The sequence below is a fragment of the Saccostrea echinata genome, unplaced genomic scaffold, assembly GCF_033153115.1.
Source record: "Saccostrea echinata isolate AGI-Se365-2 ecotype Australia unplaced genomic scaffold, CSIRO_AGI_Sech_v1 ptg000051l, whole genome shotgun sequence".
NCBI lineage: Eukaryota > Metazoa > Mollusca > Bivalvia > Ostreida > Ostreidae > Saccostrea > Saccostrea echinata.
The window spans coordinates 6,172,037-6,191,992 of NW_026889800.1; the positions used below are offsets into that span (position 1 = coordinate 6,172,037).

The 19,956-nt window shown below is 32.3% G+C and overlaps 1 protein-coding gene and 1 long non-coding RNA gene across 2 annotated transcripts; both read right to left on the minus strand.

The window, feature by feature from the left end:
• Window positions 1–8,517: 8,517 nt before the first annotated feature.
• Window positions 8,518–13,587, minus strand: LOC133203700 (uncharacterized). The gene is made up of 6 exons (XM_061339469.1): window positions 13,177–13,587; window positions 12,724–12,817; window positions 10,315–10,435; window positions 9,277–9,792; window positions 9,058–9,160; window positions 8,518–8,830 (listed from the first exon to the last, which is right to left on the minus strand). Exons 1-6 carry the CDS (start codon window positions 13,568–13,570, stop codon window positions 8,748–8,750), a joined length of 1,311 nt encoding a protein of 436 aa, XP_061195453.1. The 5' UTR covers window positions 13,571–13,587; the 3' UTR covers window positions 8,518–8,747.
• Window positions 13,588–15,863: 2,276 nt separating this feature from the next.
• LOC133203669 (uncharacterized) lies at window positions 15,864–17,146 on the minus strand. Its single transcript, XR_009723439.1, has 3 exons — window positions 17,076–17,146; window positions 16,800–16,917; window positions 15,864–15,917 (listed from the first exon to the last, which is right to left on the minus strand). It is a non-coding gene; the product is annotated as an uncharacterized LOC133203669 (long non-coding RNA).
• Between the last annotated feature and the right edge of the window lie 2,810 nt (window positions 17,147–19,956).

Here is a 19,956-nt window from a genome sequence, read left to right on the forward strand (position 1 = left end):
TTGAAAGATATAACATTTAACAACAGACAGATCAAAGTTATTTTTCTTGTATTCAGTTCGAGAGTGCAAATTTAGCAATTAAATTTTAGAGGTCTTCAGCAAAACCGCTAAAATAAGCCAAAGTTAGCATCAAGCTAAAAATTCCCTCTATACGCTATTTGATTTATGCAATGTTTGAACTTCTTTTACTTTAACACCATCGCAGCACTCTTCTGATGGAAGAGAATTCTATACACAAATGTGTTTTTAAATAAAATAATTAAGGAACATTATCTTTGAAAATATTTTAAAGTAGTGTACAAAGTAGTGAATATCCTAGAATAACAAAAACTCATCTACACTTACAAAGTAAAGGGATTCCTCTGCATTGCTTTCATACTTAGAAGTAGATTCTGTGTCTTTCTTTTTTCTGTGATTATATCCAGTATTTAGCTTTGTACATTAGTGTAACTGAAAAGCATCTTCTTGTATATGAGTGAAAAATTCTTGAATGGGACGGAAAACAATATACAATCAATCAATGCAGTGGCGTAACTGATGTTATTCCTGAGTCATATCTTGAAATTATTTTTTCACAACAATCAATCGTGTTCACATCTGTTTCTGTTTCAGCGTAACTTTCTTCTCTATTTGCTAAGTCAAGTTTGTCTTTCTGATCCTAAAGTCCTACTTTCACATCTCTTATAGTATTCCTTTGTGTTATATGATGTTATTGGTGACACAGAGATTTTACATAATCCTCACCTTCTTCTTATTCTATTCCTGTTTTGGGTATGAACCATCTTGGGGTTTGCTTATGTCTACCTGTAAATCATAGAAGGTGATGATTGTAGATCTTCGAAACAACTTAAGTTTTATTTTCTACACTATGTTTGTTTCAATATAATTGTGTGCTCTCCTGGTAGCACGATTTCGTCTACCTATAAATAAAAAAATTTCATTCGTTATGAAAATTAATTTTGCTTCATCTTGAATTCATATTATTTTATTTCACATTGACAATTTTTTTTATTCTTTTTTTTTTTTTTTTTTTTTTTTTTTTTTTTTTTTTTTTACATTTTCCTCCAATATTGATAAAATATTTCTTGTGTTACTTTAGATAATATCAAATCACTATTATTCTATCTATAAATGTTTGTGGTTACCTTTTGTGGTATACATACGTGACGCATACTCCTATATAATCCAAAACACGGTACCACCTAACCTGTGAACCATTATAGGCATATATGCCTGCTGTTCGATCCAAGACACGTTTAAGTATTTTTAAAACGAAGAAAACAAAACCACCCTTGGAGAGGACGGCATAAATTCCGTGATTATTGTTTTAAAGTGAGTGGGGAACAGTTTAATTTAACTTCTCCTTTGATTGAAATTTAAAAAAAAGGTTAACTTTTGATAAAAATTTGTTGCCAAACAAGAAGCTTATGCTAGTTATAAAATTGAAAATGCATCAACGAAGGTATTTTGCTTACATGTATATCGTATACAATAATTTTGTATATGAGTCATTATAATGTTGCTTCATGTACCCTTTCATGTTCTGATTCATGCATTATGAACAAGTATTTCTTCAAAATCTTTTTGACGATCCATTTTGATTACGTTCTAGAGTAAACTAAGTTAAAAGTGTACACATCGATCAAGAAAAGTGTCATCAGTCTCTTTCACATGTTTCAAAAACCTACCTTTTACATTTTTTTGAATTAATATATATGCTTCCTTCAATGTCGTTGTTCCGTCGTTTATTTCGTTATTTGTGCTCACAATCACATGACTTGATTATTTTGGCAACTCTTGTCAAACGTTTTCTCTTGAACATATCAGAGTTATTAAATTCACAGAACAGATTATGAACTTTAAGATTCCTAATAGTGATAGTCTCATTTAACTTTAAGGGGCTTTCTAAACCTCTCTTCTGTCGTGTTTCTTTAAAGGAGCAGTTGGACGTGTAACATGTTTCTATATCATGTACCATTATGTAGAGAAGCAAAGAATCTTTTTTTCTTTTTATCCGAGAGAGTAAAGATTCTACAATCAGTATTTTGGCGCATTTTTCAAGGTCAACCCTCATCCTATTATCTGAAATATCAAAAAAGAGAGAAAATTCACTACGGATTCTTGCACTTGTATTTTGATATCATTATACATGTATCCTCTTAGTCCGAGACATATATACAAAGACCAATTAAAATTTCCAGTGAACTACCTTTACCAAAACGTGCAATGTCCGTTTTGTAAGGTTTATAGATACCTTTATAAAAAGGAGGGCATCGTATATTACATAGAGAAATAAACATTAAAATGAATGTAGTTTGAAATAATGTATACACAGTAAATATTTAATCGTAAATTATCTGAGTTAGCTATAGTATCTCATGCACTCTCTCCGTAATATTTCTGTTGATAACGTAAAAAAATTTCTGCACCCCTTTAATTCGAAAAAAGTGCACCGAAAAAACATGATAAGAGCTACTCTTTAGATGTTGGAACTTTTGATAAGAAGGCCTGAAAAGCTTGTAATATAAATAATTTAAATCTAATTTAAATGTGTTTTGAAGAATTTGTAAGATATTATTGTGACTTTATACGTTTATGTAACTTAAAAAGATTTTTTCATGTTTTTTTTTTTGCTCCACACAATTCATAAATTGTAAATACATCAATTTAATTTTATTCATTTGGAATGAATAAAATTAAATGGGTAACGCTGTATTTGACATATAACATTTATATAATTCATCAAAATTCTTTTAGTGCGAAAAGTAATTTATTTTTGTATTCATGTGAAGCAAAATTTATTCAAAGTCTTATACATGAGAAGAAAAAACCACTTTCTGTGGCCTTCAACTCGACATTTAGAGATATCGACGACGCATTATCAATTAACAATAGTTACTTCAATTAATATGTGGACTCGATATATCCCAGTGAGATTGAAATAAAAGACACCACAGAGTCTGACACGTTTCATATTTGGATATTGATACATGGCGGGTGTGACCGGTCAGCAGGCAATGCTCACTCCTCCATGGCACCTGATCCCACCTCTGACTTTAGAGGTCCGTGTTCGCTCTGCTCCTGATTTGTATTGTTTGATAGGTCATCTGAGTTTGAATACTGTTATCTCCATATTTCATCAGACACTCAAGTGAAAAAAAGTTTAGAATTGGAGAGTCTACCAGAAACCCTTCTTAACAAGAAAAATGTTTGTAGCTCAAACACATTAGTTCGAAAATGTGATTTCTTTAATAGCAAAGCAAATTGGGTAGTAGAACGTTCAATAGTTGGGAATGGTTTTGTCATGCAATGAGAGGTGAATTTCAACACCCCCTCCCCCAATTATGAAATTGGGAATAACACTGCCTTAGGTGCATAAAATTTGCTACAACGGTTATGATTTTCTAAAAGAAATGTATCTTATAAGTAAAATGCAAACAGTTTAAGCAAAGCTTGCCGGAAAATTAATTTTAAAAAAAGGGAAAAAAAATTGACAATATTTTTAAGGGTATAAAGACATTTAATCCACTCAGAGTTATCTCTCTTATCAATGAACATTAAAACGGGAGATCATTTTATATCTTAGATTTCCTTTTAACAATTTTACTGAAAAAGTTTATCTCAGCCAAGGAAATGGACAAATTACAGGGCTTTTCAATTGTGTACAGATAATAAAGGCTCGATGGGACTGGTGTGCGGATAGGGATCGGAAGTGTTTTATCAATGGACAATCACTTGGGAAAATCAGAGAAATGATGTTGTTTAAATTTATGCTTATTATACCATCAGTGATGGCTTCTGTTTTTTCTCTCAGTGGGAAATTCAGTAGTTGAAATCCTAGATTCGCATTTATCAAAGTCACTAAAGGTAATATATTTGTTCAGGAAACTGGTTTTATTTGTCATGAAATAAGCATGACATATGAAGATAACGAACAATATTTAATCTCATACATGTAAGTCCAAAGAAACGATACAAATTTGGAGCAGAGCAAACACGGACTTCAAAATTTAGAGGTGGGATCAGGTGCCATGGAGGAGTGAGCATCCCCTACTAACCGGTCACACCCGCCGTGTGCTCCTTGTCATAATCGGGGGGAAAAGGGAAAAATCCGTGGACAGTTCAGTGTATAAATAATGGCCTAACAATTAGTATGAAAAACGTTAGTAAGCATTTGACTCAATAATGGGTTGAATGTACTGACAAAGTTATTGCATCGATTATAAAACTTGCAAAATGATGACTTCAAACTATACTGTTGAAATCCTTGTTTCATTAACTTGTTTGACAATAGCTTGCCTCGTTTTAGAAATCGTTCATATGTGAGTATGCTCTTGCTTATCGAATCAACTGGGAGAGATAAACCCCATATGCAGGAGATAAGAGTATATTGCTACATACGTCAGGGAAGTTGACGATTGAAAAGTTGAAGTCATCATGTTGTCATAAAGCTTTGTTGTTAGGTTTCCATTAACGTCTTTATCTAGTAAAATATCTAAATATGAAAACAGATGTGTCAGACTCCGGTTGTATCTTTTTTTCAAGCTCGCTGGGGTATATGGAGTCGACATATGAATGGAATAAACTATTGTAAATTGATAATACTGCGTCGATATATAGAAGTTAAGTGATCCACTTACTTCAATATTTTACATGATGATCTCAGAAATGAGGCCTCTCGATTGATAAAGACAGCAAATTCTGCAAATACTGCATGTACACATATCTCACAGGAATTTCTCAAATCGAAAATTTCAGAGTTCAAACCCAGTTGCCAATTATATGTGTAGCTTGATCCCTTGATTGACCAGCTAGTAAACTTTATATTTATAACATACAGTGTACCTGTCTCTCATTGGTTATTCTGTTACAGAAAATAAAACCCAACGATTTGAAATAAATTCATTACAAAGCACTTTTCTTTTGGATTAAAGATTACAAGACACACCCTCCTAGTAAAATGAAATATACGGAGACAACAAATAGCACCCAAGCCCAAAACTCCATTAAACAATCCAAAATAGGAGCAGAGCAAACACGGAACTCCAAAACACCAGAGGTGGGAGCAGATGCCATGGAGAAGTGAGCATCCTCTGCCGACCGGTCACACCCGCCGTGTATTCCTTGTCATGATCGGGAAATAACGGAAAAATCCGTCGACAATTCAGTGTGTAAATGATGGAACAACTAGCATGAAAAACGTCGGTCAGCATTTGACTCAAAATTAATTTGTTTTTGCTGACAAGGTCATTGTATCGACCATAGAACTTACGAAATGATGAGTTAAAACGAGACTGCTGATCTTCTTGTTTCATCAACTTGTTTGTCAATAACTTACCTCGTTTTAGAAATTATACATACGTAGAGCATTCTCTTGCGTATCGAATCAACTGAGACATATAAACCCCGTATGCAGGTGATCAAGGTATATTGCTGCATGAGTAATGGAAGTTGACGATTGAAAGGTTAAAGTCATCACGTTTATCATAAAGATTGGTTGTTAGATTACCATTAACGTCTTTTTCAAATAAAATATCCAAATATGAAACAGATGTGTCAGCTCTGTGGTATCTTTTATCTCAAGCTCACCGGGATATATCGTATCGCACAAGAATGAAAATAGCCATTGTTAATTGACAATACGTCGTCGATATATCTAAATGCCGAGTTGAAGGCCACAGCAAGCGTTTTCCTCTTTTCACGTATAAGTATAAGATTTTGGACAAATAAAAACCTCCTGTAAAACTGTTTTTAATTAAAATATTTACTGATGTTGTTGCAAAATTATAGAAAGTTATTGAACTTATATTGGTGAATTTTAGCACGAGTTGACTGTACAAATGCACTCGCAAGCTTGTGCATTTGTAGAGCAAGTAAGTGCCAGTATTCACCAATTTAAGTTCAGTAACGCCTTTATTATATAGCTAAATAACTTTTTTTCATTTTTTTTATAAATATTGTTTTAATTAAATAACTCGAAATAAATAAGTAGTTCTTCAGTACCGGTATATGTATTTAGATAAAAACTACTTGCGCGTTCAATGTCACATCATTCCAATTCCATTATTATGGTTTTCATTGAGGCTTACAGGTACTTAATTATTTATTAATAATTTCAATTTTGTGTGAAAATAGACTTATCTGACCTAGCTGCCACTACCCATTCTAAATATTATCGTTGAGCGGTTGACCAGACCGACTCCCTTGCAGAATTGTCGTTCGTTCCTTACTCAGACACCTCTGCAATTGGCTCGCGTCCACAGATATATTGGGACGGGACATAAACGATCAAACATTGTGAAATTCGCTGGGTTTTTTTTTTCACGAGAAGAAAATATTTCGTTTGTGCACGGTAAATATATGGGGAATGAATATTTCTTCAGAACTTTCCATCTTACTTCTATAGATTTTTTTTTTCAAAAAGTCTTTTTGAGGAAAACAAAATCAATAGCACGTGTTCTCTTTCATTTGTTTTCTTGTGTGTGAAAATGGCGTTTTCCGATTGGACAGAAGAATATTTACCTCCACATGAAGTATATTTATACCAACCTCAGTTATCATTCTTGATTTCCATATTTAGAAATAGTCCAGATCTGTCAAACAACATTATCAAAAAACAGAAAATTTCAATACCTTACAAAACGTGTACTGAAAAAGAAAGAAGCAGCAATTTTTCCTAAGTTTCATCGCTCCGAAAATTAATAAAATATCTTAAAGAATGGAGACTTACAAGGCGAGGACAATCCCCCACTCTGGGAAAGGCATTTCTCAATTCTAAAAATTCATGAAAAGTTATATTTTCTGAAAATGTATTGTCATTTATCATCTTTTACACATTTTCTTCCTTTCTTTCATTGAATAAATTATAGATAAAAAAAATTCACTCATGTTTTAAGGTATCTGAAAAGAAAAAAAGCTTCATGCAGGATTCTAACTCTCTCCACAGCTTGCGGTTCTAGGCGCAAGAGTGTACGCGCTAACCAATAAGCTACGAAATTAATTTGTCTTCGATGTGTGTCAGTTTGATTTTAATAGACGAGTTTGTTGAAGCGTATATTTTTTTCAGAAATCTTCGATTTTCACATAGAATAGGTCCAGACTCCATTTTTGGAAACATGAAAAAGATTTCACATTTACTTTAATTCAAACATTAATATAGAATAGAGACTAGGCCAATTCATGTTCAAAAATCATTTTTATGGCTCTAATAAACCCATTTTCCACTAAATATGCTTAATTGTCAACTTTAAAAAAAATATCAATCCACAAGTCGTTCATTAAAATAAATCAATCAAATGAGGTAAAGATGACATTACTGAAAATATAATTTGAGAAAAATATTTAATATATAACTTTTCCATGAACTTTTAACATTGAGAAGAGCGGGAGATTGTCATTGCCTTGTATGCCCTCTTTCTTTCATAGTAAAACAGGATATATACAAGAGAACGTAGTTACAGGGGATTTACACTGATATATGTTTCATATACATGTAAAAAAAATCAGGAAGATACAGGAATCACATGTGTGTTTTAACTGATTTTCATTATATACGTTAACACTTTAATGACATAGTTCTATCAATTCAATGATCCACAAGTCGTAATAGGTTATGAAAATACCGAAAAATAAATATTTTCCTGGTATAATTTGGTTATTTCTAAGGAAACTTGGTATAATTTTCTATGACTTTTTTTAGTGCCTCCTTTCCTGTCCTTGACATTAATTTCAATTAAAGAAGTATATGACTGTGACGTATAATATTAAGGTTGTTATCTTGGGTCTGTAGAAACATTTTTTCATATAATGATATTTACGTAAAAATGATCACATTAATGTATGAGTTCCCTCCCCCTTTTGTTTCTGACTAGTTTATCAAATTTTCAGAATATAGAATATTAAGTTAAACGTTAAATTATGTTTGCTTCCTTGCGCAGGGAACACTCCCTTCCGGATGTTAAATCATAATTATGGAAATCAAAATATTGTTTCCCCGTCTTCTTGGTTCGTGAAATTTTGTAATCTACAAAATACAAAGAAGCAATTAAAAATATTGGACACTTTTATTCTAGTCACAATTTTGTGTTAAAGGAATCACTGTCTAGTTTGTTGGGTATGCCAGAGCATCAACGAGAGTTGGAAACGTGGGATAATTTGCATAAAGGGCGAAGTCCTTGCTTCCTTATATTTACATTTTATATGTGAATTAAATTTGTAGATATAAATAAAAAATGTTGTCTAATGTATTTGTTAAAAAATACACGAGACCTCCCATGTTAATTTCAAGAGTCACCACCTACTGACGTCAGAAACGAAGACAGCCACACAAGACTGACATGAATATTAAGCTCCTGACCTTTTTCCTTGCGAAATTTACATTCAGGTGTAATTACCAAGAAATTAACTCACCTAAGTTTCAAAATGATATCAAGAAGAAAATAATTAGAAATGTAAATATAAAAAATCACTCACGGACAACGTCTGTTCTGTTTTAATTTATTTTGTACAATAATTATGATTCACTGATGATTCATAAGCGTCTTCGTGTCTTAATTATTCATAAATGTACATGAATAAAAGGAGGGTTTCATAAACCAGTAAAAAAGCAAAATAGCAATTATGAATCCAAAACTTTTTTAAGTGTTGTTTGAGAAAAATATATCCCATTGCCTGGTACGGGCAAAGTGTTATTTTCCTTGTCTCAAAGTTCGCGCATATATGTTAATCATTATTAGTACTTGAACAAATCACGTGTTTTCTTCGATCTCCGTGTACAATGTGTCATTTATATCACCTGCTTTGAAATCATCGTGTGTTGAGTGCAAATATTCTGAAAGAAAAAAAGATTCCATGAACAATTATTTTTTTTTTTAAATGCATGTAAACCCTGATAATAAAACTGAAGAAACAAATATGGCTCAAAAATTCAGTATTTGATTCTTTGTACGTTTTAGAAGACATCGTGCATAATCACACATGTAGTCATAATAAGGGTTATTCTTTGCTGAACAATTATATTTCCTTGAATAATTTTCATTTCTTGTTTCATAAATTTACCCGAACCCGATGGATACTGCTCAGTCATGCTATTCATTTTATGCAATTTTTGATCTTCTTTTACGTCTGCTTCATCGAAGCGTTCTTCTGACGAAGGAGGATTCTATACAAATAAAACCTCTTTTATATAAAATGGTTAGGGAAAGATGTAATCCGTGAAATATTTTAAAGTATGGTACAAAGTAGTGAATATCAGAGGATTTTAAAAAAAAACTTAACTGCACTTAAAACAAAGTAAACGGAATCCGCAACATTGCTTTCATCCTTAGGAGAACAAAGCTTAGCTTCTGCATCGCCCTTTTTCTGTGGCAAATACAATCCAGTATTCAGAGTTGCACATTCGGTTAACTGGTGATACTCTTGAGTCATATCCGACATCTTGACATCATTGTTCACAACAATCGTGTTCACATTTGTTTCTGTGACAGCTTTACATTCTTCTCTATTGGCTAATGTATTTTTATGTTTGTGTTTTTTAGCTTCCACTGTTACATCATTTATAGTAGTCCTTTGTGTCATATGGTGATATTGGTGATACTGTGGTTCTACATAATCCATATCTTCCTGAAATTTTTCTTTTGGTCCATCATTTTGAAAAGGGGGTTCACTCATGTCTATCTGTACAATCATAGAGGGTGATGCATGTAGGTCTTCGAATCTAGGAATTTTGCTATTTACACAACGGTGTTTTCTAATGTCATCTGTTTTTTCTCCTCGTAGCAGAGTTTCTTCCACCTATAATGAAAAAGGATGAAGATAACGAACAGTAATCGATCTTATAAAAAAACTTCAAAAAACACAAATCTGTGAATAGGGCATAAGCACGGACTCCTAGAAATTCTGGAGGTGGGATCAGGTGTCTTGGAGGAGTAAGCATCCGCCCTATGTATTGATCAAATAGACAGAACATTCCGAAGTCAAATTTAGTATAAAAACAAAGGTCTAACAATATTTAGAATTAAAAACAAGTCCTTTCAAAATACAATTATAATAATAAGTCTTACAACAAAGACGATATTGCTACAATCCTTGTCTGCTGGAACCATTATATTTTGTCCAGTAGTCGCTATCATGCTTTTATCACCTCTTATTTAGTGAAAACGGAAGGATAGATGACAAAATAGTAATTTCTCATTCCTTTTACAAACTGATTCTTATTAATCTTATATTGATATTATGAGATTTCTCATTGACAATTTTAAAAGATAAATCAATGACAAAGGTATATATTATACATGTAATGTTTCAAATTCTTACTTTAAAATTGTCCAGAGTGTAAGGAATTTCTGAATATTCTGTGATATCACTAAATATATCTTTTCTAACAGTGATATTTTTGCTTTGTTTTTCCTCACTCACAGGCAGACTTTTCGGCACCCTAAAAGAAAATTATTTTATCGTAGTATACATTAACAGTCTTATATAAGGTACGTTAATTTGTTTGAAATTACTATGTCAAATTTACTCTTCTAAATTTTCATTATATATTCGTTATCTTTCACGTTTACCTCCATTCTCGATAAAGCATTTTTTTTTTTGCTACTTTAGATAAAATAAGGAGTAAGGGCCACTTAGGGCCTTTTTGGCCCTGTGAATTTCTGAAAATTCAAAACTGCATAGTTTTATTCGGCAAGTCAATAAATAATACATATCTAAATTCAGTGTTATTTTCTTGATGAAATCCATTAGAAACCTACGACGTTCAAATCTCTATAAAGCACACGAAACCTAGTCACCGCGCGGTAGAATAAACAGTTAGAACTCTATGCATTTTCAATATCTAGGAACATCAAAATATTCATATTGTTTTGATTCAATTTAATAATAAAAAAAAAAACCTGTTTAATTAACGTAAAATACAACAAATGTGCGTTTAAAATAAATCTGTCCTTTTTTTCTCGCAATATTCATTTGCGTTATTTAACTTTCCACCGTCACAAACGGCTCTTACGTCTATTAAGAACACAAGTTCTGGAAGGCGCGAAATTCATAATAAAGATTAACGAAATAAACATTTATGAAGAGAGAAAATTAGAGAATATAAATATAAGCATTATTTTTTTTTATTTTTGGATGCCATAATGCATTTACTAGCAAAATAATTAGGTCTTTTTCAGTAGATATTCATTCACCAAGTTTCAAATAAGTTTTGAATTATTGAATTATTTTTGGATGCCGTTGATGCTATAACACACCTGGCCTGGCTGTGCTGACAAATTATTATACCGCGCCAATAATCTTCTTCCTAGTACGAGGGGTGATCAAAAAGTTCGCGAACTATCTCTATATTTACAAAACCACAATTCAGATCAGAATGAAATTTGCCACACATATAAACATACACATGTTCTATAAATAGCAGTTATATAATGTTTTGCTCCGTGTTTGTGATGTCACAATGTGAAAATGACGTCAATATGTAGGTGACTTGAAAAAAGGGTTGACTCAGTCGTACTCGAGCAAAGAACGGCTGTAAAGTTTAATGTATATCTTCGAAATTCCTTTGCAGTAGAATATAATAATTTGTATAAGGTTTATGAAGACGAAAGACCTACCAGAAGTTCAATCATTAATTGGATTGATTGTTTTAATGAAGGCAGGGAGATGGTTAAAAATGATGTTTGTTCTGTTGCCCAGCAAAAGCAAGCCGGGAAAAGGATGTGTTCTTAGTTGAGCAAATTGTTATGAAAGATCGCCAAGTTACAATTAGAAAAATAGCTGAATATCTTAACAATAATATACTTATAAAATCCCTAAAATATCGATTACTTTAGACTTTAAACTTATGAGATATTATAAAAAGAGGTCGCCCATACTTTATCCACATCGGATAAACGACGCTCTCGAGACAGAGGACTCAGGTTTTGATGATCACCATGCTAATTCTGGGAAGGGATGTCCTTATCCACCCATCCTATTGCCGAGATTTGGCCATTTCTGACGGATGGACTGTTCTTGTTATAAAAAATAACTTGCATGGTAAGAAATATAAGACTCGGGAAAAATCTTTAAGCTTCTGTGAACAGAACGCCACAGAGCATGACACGTGACCGCCTGGATCACGTGATTCGCGCATGGGCAGAACAGTGGCAGATGTGCATTATAATCAGAGAGGACTACTTTAAAAAATAATGAGCACTGAAACCTCATTTTATTTCTTTTAAGGAAGTAATTCAATTAGTTCGCGAACTTTTTGATCACCTCTCCTAAATACATTATGACATCATGAATTGCATCGTTATTCACATATCCTGAATATTTCTTCAAAAATGGCCAAAATATGATATTTTCAATATTTTGTATACAGCGCAACCTCCCATCAAAAATGTGTAGATGTATTATAAAAGAACTGTTAATGAAGATTACAAAACATATTTTTTGATAGAGGGGTATACTAATATTTTAATTCTTTGTTGAAGATTCTCAAAACACCTGTTTTCTGCAAAATCCAATAACATTGCAATTTCACACATCCTGTTTTCCAGTGCCTGGACTTTTCAAAGAAAATTCTGTTATATAAACTGAAAGCAGGAAGTTTCTTATTTATATTAAAGTTGAAAATGGTACACAGGGTTTTAGTCAATAAATTAGTTAATCTACAGGGCCATTTATGCATGAAGTGAACCTAGCTCTTTACTGGCATCCTATTAATATGTATTTGCTTACCTCTTGAGATATACATAAGTGACACATACTCCTAGAAAAATTCCAAACACTGTACCTCCTAAGCAGAGGATGGCGTAGAATCCTGGATTATTCTCTGAAAGTGAGTGGGAAGAGATTGATATAATTTTTCCTTTGATTTCAATAAGAATGAGAGTTGAGGATTAATTTTCTAGTGTAATATCATTTTCCATGCTTTTGCTAGATATGAAATTGAAAATGCATTTACGAAGATTTTGTGTTCATGTTTACAATATTAATGTATATGCGTCATTTAAAAATATATGTGTCATGTTTCCTGTCATTTTATGGCCCCTAAATTTTGTAAATTAGGAGCAAACATTTCTTCAAGAATCAAAAATCACGTCATTAAGTTTTAAGAAGATGAAGTTGATTATGTACGTATTGATCAAGCAAAATGAGTAACCAGTCTCTTACTCAAACAAAAAAAAATACCTTTGATATTTTGTGAGTGACATATATATCCTTCCTTGAAAGTCGATGTTCCTTCATTTATTTCGTCATTCCTGCTGGCAATCACATGACTGGATTCATTCTGGCAACTCTTGCCAAACGTTTTATCTTGACCATATCTGAACTCAGAGTTATCAAATTCACAGAGCAGATTAGGAGCTTTAAGATTACTACCAGTTTTAGTCTCATTTAAGTTTACAGTGCTTTCTAAACTTCTCTTCTGTCTTTTTTCTTTAAAGAAGCAATTGGATGTGTAACATGTTTCTGTATCATGTACCATTATGCAGAGAAGCAATGAATCCTTTTTCATTTTATCCGAGAGAGTAAAGATTCTGCAATCAGTATTTTTGGCGCATTTTTCAAGGTCAACCCACATCCTACTACCTGAATTCTCAAAAAAAAGAGAAAATTTACTTCATAGACTTGCAGCTGTGTTTTGTACACAATATATCCGAGACATGTACGCAAAGACCAAGCATAATTGCTAGTGAACTACTTTTACTGAAACGTGCAATGTCCGTTTTGTAAGGTTTATAGATATCTTTATAAAAAGGAGGGCATGCTAGACTACTTGGAGAAATAAACATTAAAATAAATTTAATTTAAAATAATATCATCTTAATATTTAAACGTAAATTTAACTGAATTAGCTATAGGATGTCATGCACTCTCTCCGTAATATTTCTGTTGATAGCGTAAAAAAATTCTTCAATCTTTTTAAATTAAAAAAGTGCGCCAAAAATGATAAGAGCTACTCTTTAGATGTAGGAACTTTTGTCAAGAAGACCGCCTGAAAATATTGTAATGAAATTTGACCATTTTGCTGTAAAGTAATTTAAATCTATTTTGAATAATTTGTAAATCATGGTTATGTGACTTTGTACAGTCATATACGTTTAAAATATATAATACAAGATGTGTTTGTGAAACACTGATGATGCCCCCATATGGCAGCTTATGGCGAAGGTTAAAGTTTCTCAAATGCAAGTCAAAATCCAGGCCAAAAGATAAAAAATGTTGGTACCCAAAGAAAGGTCTTGTTTCGAGGAATATACCTGTGAAATTTGAAAGCCCTAGCTGCAACTGTTCAAAAGGTATGGCGAAGGTTAAAGTATCTTAAAAGTAAGTAAAACGTCAAAGTCAAGGTCAAAGTTGCTGGTATCCAAAGGAAGGTCTTGTCACAAGGATTACATATGTGAAGTATGAAAGCCCTAGCACCAACCATTCAAAAGTTATGTTCAAGGTTAAAGTTTTTCAAAGTAGGTCAAACTCCTATGTCAAGGTCAAAGGGTCAAAGTGGTTGGTATCCAAAGGAAGGTGATGTCGCAAGGATTACATATATGAAGTATGAAAGCCCTAGCATCAACCATTCAAAAGTTATGGCCAAGGTTAAAGTTTTTCAAAAATTGGTCAAACTCCTATGTCAAGGTCAAAAGGTCAAAGTGGTTGGTATCCAAAAAATGCTATTGTCACAAGGAATACACATGTGAAGTTTGAAACCCCAAGCACCAACTGTTCAAAAGTTATGGCCAAGGTTAAAGTTTTTCAAAAGTAGGTCAAACTCCTAGGTCAAGGTCAAAGGGTCAAAGAGATTGTTGTCCAGAGAAAGGTCTTGTCACAAGGAATACACATGTGAAGTTTGAAATCCCAAGCACCAACTGTTCAAAAGTTATGGCCAAGGTTAAAGTTTTTCAAAAGTAGGTCAAACTCCAAGATCAAGGTCAAAAGGTCAAAGTTGTTGGTATCCAAAGGAAGCCCTTGTCACAAAGAATACACATGTGAAGTTTGATACCCCAAGCACCAACTGTTCAGAAATTATGGCCAAGGTTAAAGTCTCATAAAATTTTGCAAAAGTGGGTTAATCTCCAAGGTCAAGGTCAAAAGGTCAAATATGATGGTACTCAAAGAAAGGTCTTGTCACAAGGAATACACATGTGAAATATGAAAGTCATAGCTTCAACCAATTAAAAGTTATGGGCAAGGATAAAGTTGACAACAGACAGACAGACAAACAGATAAACAGACAAACAGACAGACAGGACAAAAACAATATACACCCGGGATCTTTCGATCCGGGGGCATAAAAATTTAAAAAGATATCTTACATGTTTTTGCTCCAATCAATTCATAAATTGCTTATGCCAAAATTTATTTTTATTCTTTTGGAATGAATAAGACTAAATGGATAACATTGTATTAAATATATAACATTTAACAATAAACGCTTTCATTTGTTGAAAGTACGGGAATTAATGTTGCAGCTATTGCAGAGAAATTGCCTAAACCGCGTAAGCGGGTTATATCATTTTTTTCTCCAATTACTGCAACGTTAATTCCCGTACTAACAAACAAAAGAAAGACGTTTTATTGTTTATATTTATATCTGTACAAATAATTATTTAAAGTAGAATTTAGTAGATGGAATAGTCTATTGATATGTACGACATTGTACGTTTTATTGATGGAACAGCCACTGCTCAAGAAATCTGTAGACATTGCGAAGAGGTAATATGCTTAACCATGTTTACTGACTGATAAACGGCAATGGTTTTCTTAAGAAATAAAGGCAATAATATTCAATGTATGTCAATATTTTTATATTTCATCAAAGGTCTTTGAGTAAGAAAAGTTATTAAGAATTTAAGATTATATAAATGATCTTGCCTTTGTTTTGAAAGGACGAGAAACCACCTATCAAGTTTTCTAATTTCCGATGAAGATCTCTGCAAGAAAAATACATTTTCAAATTACATTTTTGTTCGATACAATATTATCAGATTATTACAAGGAATTACAGTATTGGATGGAGAGGACGGGGGCCGGAATTATATAACAGACTTCAGTCCAAATGTTCCGTCAGCTGTAAGATGTCTTATACACTTAATTCAGACAATAACGGTTTGATGACAAATTGTTGAATAGCGTTTTTTTTTTATTTCGAACTGGCTGATTTCTAAATCATTTCAACATGATATGAAGATTTCTACCGAAGTTCATTTGGGACTTTTCAAAACATATTTTCGAATTTAGTAAAACGAATCGTTGATTTGTTAAAACGATTCTAATTCGTAAGATAAATTTTTGAATTTGTTATAACGAAATCAAAAAATTCTTATAGCAAATTAAGTTACTTTAAACAAATTTCAAAATTCTTAAATATTTTATAACGGATTGAATTAATTAAATCGAATTGGACGTAAGGGTCTATAGAAAAAATATTTATGAATTTGATTTAACGAATTATCGAATATTGGTTTTAACGAATTTTATTCAAAATAATGTCAATAATTATCATTGTTAAACGAAATTTTAGAATCCGTTTCAATGAATTTATTTTTCGTTATTTCATTTTCTTGGACTTGTTACAATGAACTCACCAAATCCGTTATAACAGATTTAATTTGCTATTACAAATTCGACAATTGTTATATCGATTTTAAATATATATTAATAGGTCCTTAATGGGCTTCCGTAGATTTCGATATTTTACAATTTCGGTGCCAGTAGTTAGGTTTTTGCGCTTCGTTCTAGTGACGTCAGTAACAATGAAATGACAGAAGCTCAGATTTAATTAATACTTCTTGATGATAAGAACAGTTTCATACAGTAATGGTTGAGTGGCATTGTTTGTAGACCCTAAATCTGCTTTCCAAGGATGGACACACCTATTATTCTTCATTTGTGAAGTGGTGGTGCATGAAGTGTTGACAATAAGAATCTGCACTGAAAAAAATGTATGACAAAACATAATCCTTATCCATTAAAGAGATTATTCATTGTTTGCATCACTTCAGAATATACCAAAAGTGCTTAAATTGTCCATCGCGTCTTTACACCATGCGCCAACTTGTAAAAATACATGTGTAAATGCAATACATTACCAAAGAAGATATAGATTAATTTCCTAGTCGTACATATTCTCCATTTTTCCATTGCTTTCTTTATTCAGAATAAGTAAAATAGTACAAGGATTGTCAAAAACATATCGTTATCCTCTAATAGTATATGCAACCTCATACTGACAGGAAGTAACATAGAACACATGACTCAGAATAAAGGGCGGCATCTGCTATTTTTATCTAGTTTTTTCATATATTTTATATTCTCACGATCTACACATATATAGAAATATCCATTTCGCACTTTCTGAATTCGTATGACTGTCTTCGCTTCAAAAATATCAATTTGTATTTAAAGATATTGTCAAGATATGCTCATCCCTAGCATTAGTCAAATAAAGTCTTATAAAATTTCAAAAATCATTGTTTTCAGTTAGTCAAAACCTGAATTTCTTTACTCTACAGAAACAGGTACCTATAGCCAGGACGTAATAAAATAAATAGATTTTACTCTACAAGGCTAAATTTTAGTTACTTACTAGCAATTTGAACTGTAAGAGTAGATGTCAGTTACTGTAAGAGTAGATGTCAGTTACTGTAAGAGTAGATGTCAGTTACTGTAAGAGTACATGTCAGTTGCTGTAAGAGTAGATGGCAGTCACTGTAAGAGAACATGTTAGTTACTGTAAGAGTAGATGTCAGTTATTGTAAGAGAAGATGTCAGTTACTGTAAGAGTACATGTCATTTACTGTAAGAGTAGATCTCAGTTACTGTAAGAGAAGATGTCAGTTACTGTAAGAGTAGATGTCAGTTATTGTAAGAGTAGATGTCAGTTGCTGTAAGAGTAGATGTCAGTTACTGTTAGAGTAGATGTCAGTTACTGTTAGAGTAAATATTAGTTACTGTAAGAGTAGATGTCTGTTACTGTAAGAGTAAATGTCAGTTACTGTAGGAGTAGGTGTCAGTTTCTGTAGGAAAAGATGTCAGTTACTGTAAGAGTAGATGTCTGTTACTCTAAGAGTAGATATCAGTTACTGTTAGAGTAGATGTCTGTTACTGTAAGAGTAAATGTCAGTTCCTGTAGGAGTAGGTGTCAGTTTCTGTAGGAAAAGATGTCAGTTACTGTAAGAGTAAATGTCTGTTACTGTAAGAGAAGATGTCTGTTACTGTAAGAGTAGATGTCAGTTACTGTAAGAGTAGATGTCAGTTATTGTAAGAGTAAATGTCAGTTACTGTAAGAGTAGATGTCAGTTACTGTAAGAGTAGATGTCAGTTACTGTAAGAGTAGATGTCAGTTACTGTAAGAGTAGATGTCAGTTATTGTAAGAGTAGATGTCAGTTACTGTAAGAGAAGATGTCAGTTCCTATAAGAGTAGATCTCAGTTGCTGTAAGAGAAAATGTCAGTTACTGTAAGAGTAGATGTCAGTTACTGTAAGAGTACATGTCAGTTGCTGTAAGAGTAGATGTCAGTCACTGTAAGAGAAGATGCCAGTTACTGTAAGAGTAGATGTCAGTTATTGTAAGAGAAGATGTCAGTTACTGTAAGAGTACATGTCATTTACTGTAAGGGTAGATGTCAGTTACTGTAAGAGTAGATCTCAGTTACTATAAGAGAAGATGTCAGTTACTGTAAGAGTAGATGTCAGTTATTGTAAGAGTAGATGTCAGTTACAGTTATTGTAAGAGTAGATGTCAGTTACTGTAAGAGTAGATGTCAGTTATTGTAAGAGTAGATGTCAGTTACAGTTATTGTAAGAGAAGATGTCAGTTACTGTAAGAGAAGATGTCAGTTCCTGTAAGAGTAGATCTCAGTTGCTGTAAGAGTAGATCTCAGTTACTGTAAGAGAAGATGTCAGTTACTGTAATAGTAGATGTCAGTTATTGTAAGAGTAGATGTCAGTTACAGTTATTGTAAGAGTAGATGTCAGTTATTGTAAGAGTACATGTCAGTTATTGTAAGAGTAGATGTCAGTTACAGTTATTGTAAGAGTAGATGTCAGTTACTGTAATAGTAGATGTCAGTTATTGTAAGAGTAGATGTCAGTTACAGTTATTGTAAGAGTAGATGTCAGTTACTGTAAGAGTAGATGTCAGTTATTGTAAGAGTAGATGTCAGTTACAGTTATTGTAAGAGTAGATGTCAGTTACTGTAAGAGAAGATTGTTCGTTTCTGTACGGATTAAATACATGTATCAGTGAATTCAATTCGGACAAATGATAAAAATCCAGAGATATGCACTATTGTTAACCTTGTAAAGGAAAAATATGTAATAGATTTTTTAAATAAATCTGTTTTTATCATCTTTGAAATGCATTTAAACCCTAATCGTGAATCAGTCTAATTGAGCACCTCTTTTCAAATCCAAAAGGAAATTCTCCTATATTTTATTTGTGGAACTGATATTTTGAGTAAGCATGAAAACAAAAAGATATTTTGAAATAAATTTAAATAAGTAATAGGGCATGATTCACTACATTAACAACCAATATCATTATGTTTACGAATTTCATTTTTCTTTATTAAAAAATATCACATATAACACATTGAACTACTAAGAAATGTTAAACAACGGATTAAGGACAAAAATCTACTAAGAAATGTTAAACAACGGATTAAGGACAAAAAATCTTAAATATATCATCTACGAACAATGATTTCAAGTTCTAAGCAGAAAAAGTACAAAAACGAATGATCAAAATAGCATAGAAGGGGTACGAGTTTGCACCAGATGTGATTAAAAGCCACTTCCTTATTGTAGATTTTGTTTCCAAGATAAGCACTTGTAATTTTTCATACGATTTGTTAAATACTTTTTTACAGAATAAGATTACCACACATCCTGGATTTAAATAACATCCTTTTGCCAGTTGAAAGGAAGTAAGAATTACAGCTTTTTTTTACTCTATGTATTTGGATGATC

Coding starts and splice junctions, on each gene's coding strand:
- LOC133203700 (XM_061339469.1), bottom strand. CDS start 13,570: ATGTGGGTTGACCTTGAAAAATGCGCCAAAAATACTGATTGCAGAATC. Junction 12,818..13,176: donor TCACTCACAAAATATCAAAG/GTATTTTTTTTT, acceptor ACTCACTTTCAG/AGAATAATCCAGGATTCTAC. Junction 9,793..10,314: donor ACACTCTGGACAATTTTAAA/GTAAGAATTTGA, acceptor TTTTCATTATAG/GTGGAAGAAACTCTGCTACG.